The sequence below is a fragment of the Helianthus annuus genome, chromosome 15 (genome assembly GCF_002127325.2).
Source record: "Helianthus annuus cultivar XRQ/B chromosome 15, HanXRQr2.0-SUNRISE, whole genome shotgun sequence".
Classification (NCBI taxonomy): Eukaryota; Viridiplantae; Streptophyta; class Magnoliopsida; order Asterales; family Asteraceae; genus Helianthus; species Helianthus annuus.
This window is the reverse complement of record NC_035447.2, coordinates 148385234-148389892: the sequence shown is the minus strand read 5'-3', so window position 1 is coordinate 148389892 and position 4659 is coordinate 148385234. Positions and strand designations below refer to the sequence as shown.

Below are 4659 nucleotides of genomic sequence, written 5' to 3'. Positions count from 1 at the left end.
TAAAAACACTTTAATTTCATTAAAAATAAAAAAAGTTAAAATCCACATCATCACTCGACTTTAGCATCAAATAAAAGAAAAAAAATAAACAAAAATCCACATCAACACGGTTACCTTTGAAAATGATTAAAAAACCCTTAATTTTAATAAAAAATAAATGTTGAGTGACCTGATTGGAACACTTTTAAAACATAAGTGACTTAATTGGAACACTTTTAAAATTTGATTACTACCCCTTAAATAAAAGAAAACTTCCTTTGATTGAATTAGAATATTTCAACATCCTCCTGAGTTACCCTTTTGATTTTAACCAATGTATTTTGTTGACTAATACTTTAATGTTATTTTTTAATTCAAAATGCAGCTTTGTTATCACAAAGTAGTTGTTCAATTTTTAGGTTACTAAAGACATTTAACAAACAAATAATTTTACACGTATAAATATATAAAAATTGATAATCAGAGTTTTTATTCATTTGGCATATGCCTTTTTTATAATAAAATACAAAAAAGAATAGGCCTTAAATAAGCAATACAATAGACCAAACGAAGGAAGCTAATAAAAAAGAATTAAAATAATGGCTGGAGATATGCATGGGTCTTTGATTGAGAGTGAAACAAGGAGAGATAATTATGCACAAAATAATGCATTTTCAATACTCCTCCTCAAGTTGGAACATGTAGATTTCGAATGCCCAACTTGCTCAGTAGAGAATTAAGGTGCTGAGCTTCAAGGGACTTGGTTAACAAATCTGCAACTTGATTTTTGGAGCTAATATAAACCGGTTCAACTTCTCTGTTTTCAACTCTTTCAAGGACAAAGTAACAATCCATCTCTGTATGCTTTGTTCTCTCATGGAAGACTGGATTGTTCGCTACATGCCTAGCCGTTGGTTATCGCAGAACAAAACAGTTGGTTCTCCTTGTTTAGCATCTAATTCACTAAAAACATCCAATTTGCCCAAATCACCTCACTGACAGTAGTAACCATGGCTCTGTACTCTGCCTCCACAGATGATCTTGAAACTACTGATTGCTTCTTTGACTTCCATGATATGGGCGCTCCTCCGAGAGACAATAAGTAACCAGATCGAGACTTTCTTGACAAAGGGCATCCTAACCAATCCGCATCACAATATGACAATAAGTTCATGCCACCTTCTTTTGGTAACAATATACCTTGCCCTGGAGTTGATTTCAATACACCTTCTTAGTTTTGTTTAGTTAATATTATATTATATAAATATTATGTTGTGTTATATTATATTACTAGTTTATAGACCCGTGTATTACACGAGTTTATACATTATATACGATATAATTATATAATCTTTACAAAATTTTATATAACTTAAACGATATAATTATATAATCTTTAAAAACTTACGACCTATATTAATTAGTAACGAAACTTTATATAAACGAATTTTTATTACCATATGATAGTTGACACATTAACTTGAATTTATCACAAAAACCAGCCCATCTTAATTAGTAACACTGAAAATACCAAAATAATCGTGTAATACAAAGGTTGAATACTGAATGAAATTAAAATACCATATTTAAAACATGCAATATACAAATTTATATATTATTAATATGAATGAAATTACCTATTACGTTACATATATCAGTGTATAAATATAATAATAATTTCTATAATTGTGTATCTTTTAAATATAACTTTTATTTAAAATAAATCTCGAAGACCTCAATTATGTTTGCAAAAATCATTATTTAAGTTATTATTTTTCTCTTTATTGATAAAAAGTCAATTTTACTGGTATGACATAAATTAAATTGTTATTCTTACTAATAATTGTTATGAAGATTTAATTAATAAATAGTTATTGTAATGTTATGATATAAGTTAAAGGTTTATATATGATGAACAATTTTTTTTCATTATTAAAGGTTAATTGATGACGTCACAAATGAATATAAAATGATATTAATATACTACTTCTATTAAATTGAAAACACATTTATTGATTATAAATCGGTGTAGCTACAAACCTTAATATTATCTCATCTATAAAACTTCAAAACGTTAAGTTCTCTGAGTCTATAATTTTAAAACATAGTTCAATAAAATTTTTGTCTTTTTGCGAGATAGTCCTTTGGTTAGTTGCTCTTTTTTAGCTTTTATTTATATGTTGGAAAAACTTATATATCGATTTTCTATATAATCTCATACATGGATGACAATTTTTTTGTAATTTAAACTATTTTATTTTAAAAAGTACTAAAATCATAGTTTTTAAAATTATTGATCATTTATGTATACATTTTAATCATAAATCAAAATTAGTTATTTATTGTTATATATTATTAATTAATGAATTAAATATAAAATTGCCATGTGGCATTAATTGAAAATAGGTTTGAGGAGAGAAAGCCATTTGGCATTAGATGTAATCCTTTATTAGTATTTAAATTTAAATGTCATGTTAACTAAACTAAACAAAGAATATAATATATGGTATAATATAATATAACACAACTTAACACATAACATAATATTTATATAATATAATATTAACTAAACTAAAAAAGAATCGTAATAAAAATTTTAGGTTCGTATGTAATAAAAGATAAAAAAAAGATGTTTGTGCTATATTATATTAAATATGATATGAATGAGTTTTATATCTAATATAATTCTTTTTAAATTAGTTATATAAAAAATAATAAAAAAATTAAACATTGTCCCTACTACAATATTTTCTTTCACAATAGACGTTTGCTAATTGTATGTGTATTACTTTTTTTTGGGGTAAAGGGTTACCCCGGTGAATTTTATAAATAATCAAAGAATAATACATGTGCATCAAGATGGATACACAAAACTAGACTTGGCATACCAAGACTAGGACAACCAGCAAAAACGACCAACAAACAGACACACACTAACACAACCAAGAAACAGACTCAACCAAGACTAGCAACACAAAAACAAAACCTATCCAGATCTAGCCCGGGCCATTGTCATCTTCATGAGTAGGAATCTTCCACTTCTTCAACATCCTTGTGTGATTCGCATCCCCACTAGGGTTGAATCCCATCACACGTAATCTGATTGTATTTACTATTCTTTCGGTCACCATTGAAACACTGCTTTGGTTTTGAGAAAAGAAGCGATTGTTTCTTTCCTGCCAAATGAAGTATGTTGAAGCTGCAACTACCATTTTGCAAACAATGTGATCGATCTTCTTCGTGTTAGCATGTTGAACCATCCAGTCCTTAATAGACTCCCATGAGTCATTTACATTACTCATATCAACCATAGACTTGACATTGTTCCACACCTGAGCAGCAAAAGCACATTTAAAAAAAAAGGTGGTCCCTTGAGTCACGATCATACTTGCATAACGGACAACACATCAGCCTTAGATTGGTTTCACTACCCGCTTCCCATGCCCCTAAACGGTCTTGAGTTCTTAACTTATTCTTAATGACCAACCACATGTGAAACAAATGCCGTGGAATGCATTGAGGGAACCAAATAAGATTCGCCCAAGCAACTGTGGAGTTACGATTCCGAATATTGTTCCACACCTCTTTCGAGCCGAATTGCCGAGGAGTCCCCTCCAAATCTTTCCAGATTAGCCTATCTTCCACTTGTTGGACTAAATTAGGAGTGTCAATATTGATTAACACTGGAAATAAGTCAAACCAATCTTGAGGCCACTTCCATTGGCCGTGATCATCAAAGAGACTATCAACAGAGGACTGAAGCGTAAAACCTGCACTAGCAATGATCTGTGGAGAGATAAACGAGCTCAACGGGCTATATTGACACCAGTTTTCGCTCCACGCATTAGTTTGAGCTCCACTTCATATAGATTTCCATATAAAAGCCCGCAAAAGACTACGAATGGACATGATTTTCCACCATCCCCAACTTATACTTCCTCGACATGGAATATCCCATAAGCTTCTACCTTTTAACTTGTGAGATTGAATCCATTGGACCCATAAAGAGCGCCTGTTGCTAATGATACTCCATATGTGGTTTGTTATGAGAGCCTTATTAACATCCGATATACTCTTGATACCCAAACCACCTTCCTCCTTCGGCAGACAAACCTCCTTCCATGCCACTTTAGCATGAACTTTTCCTTGACGACCTTTATTCCATAAGAAATGCCTCATTCTCTTCTCTAGATCCTTGGTAACATGAGCTGGAATAATAAAGACGGCTGCCCAAAAAATATGCATAGAAGAAAGGACAGAATTTATTAACTGAAGACGGCCAGCAAAAGAGAGAGATTTAGTCATCCAGTTATCAATTTTCTTATCCATGCGTTCCACCAAAAGCTTGCAATCACTGGACTTCAACCTCTAGGAAATTAGCGGAACCCCTGAGTATTGAACAGGCAAGCTCCCTTCTTGAAAAGGCATAACTTGAAGGATCTCATGTCTAATCTGGTGCGGAACATTCCCAAAGAAAACAGTGCTCTTTGACGGGCTTGGGACCAGACCGGATAAAGCAGTAAAACTTTGTAACACTTCCTTGATTTTCCGAACTGAAACTATGTCGCCATGGACAAAGATGAAGAGGTCATCAGCAAACGAGACATTGATGATCTTCTGTCTAGCACAAGGAGCATGATATTGAATGAACTAGAATGAGCCGCTCTTTGAAGCATAGAA

The 4659-nt window shown here is 31.8% G+C and overlaps 1 protein-coding gene across 1 annotated transcript; it reads right to left on the bottom strand.

The window, feature by feature from the left end:
- Window positions 1–2975: 2975 nt before the first annotated feature.
- On the bottom strand, window positions 2976–4308 carry LOC110914335. Its single transcript, XM_022159135.1, has 3 exons — window positions 3956–4308; window positions 3463–3838; window positions 2976–3311 (listed from the first exon to the last, which is right to left on the bottom strand). Exons 1-3 carry the CDS (start codon window positions 4306–4308, stop codon window positions 2976–2978), a joined length of 1065 nt encoding a protein of 354 aa, XP_022014827.1.
- Between the last annotated feature and the right edge of the window lie 351 nt (window positions 4309–4659).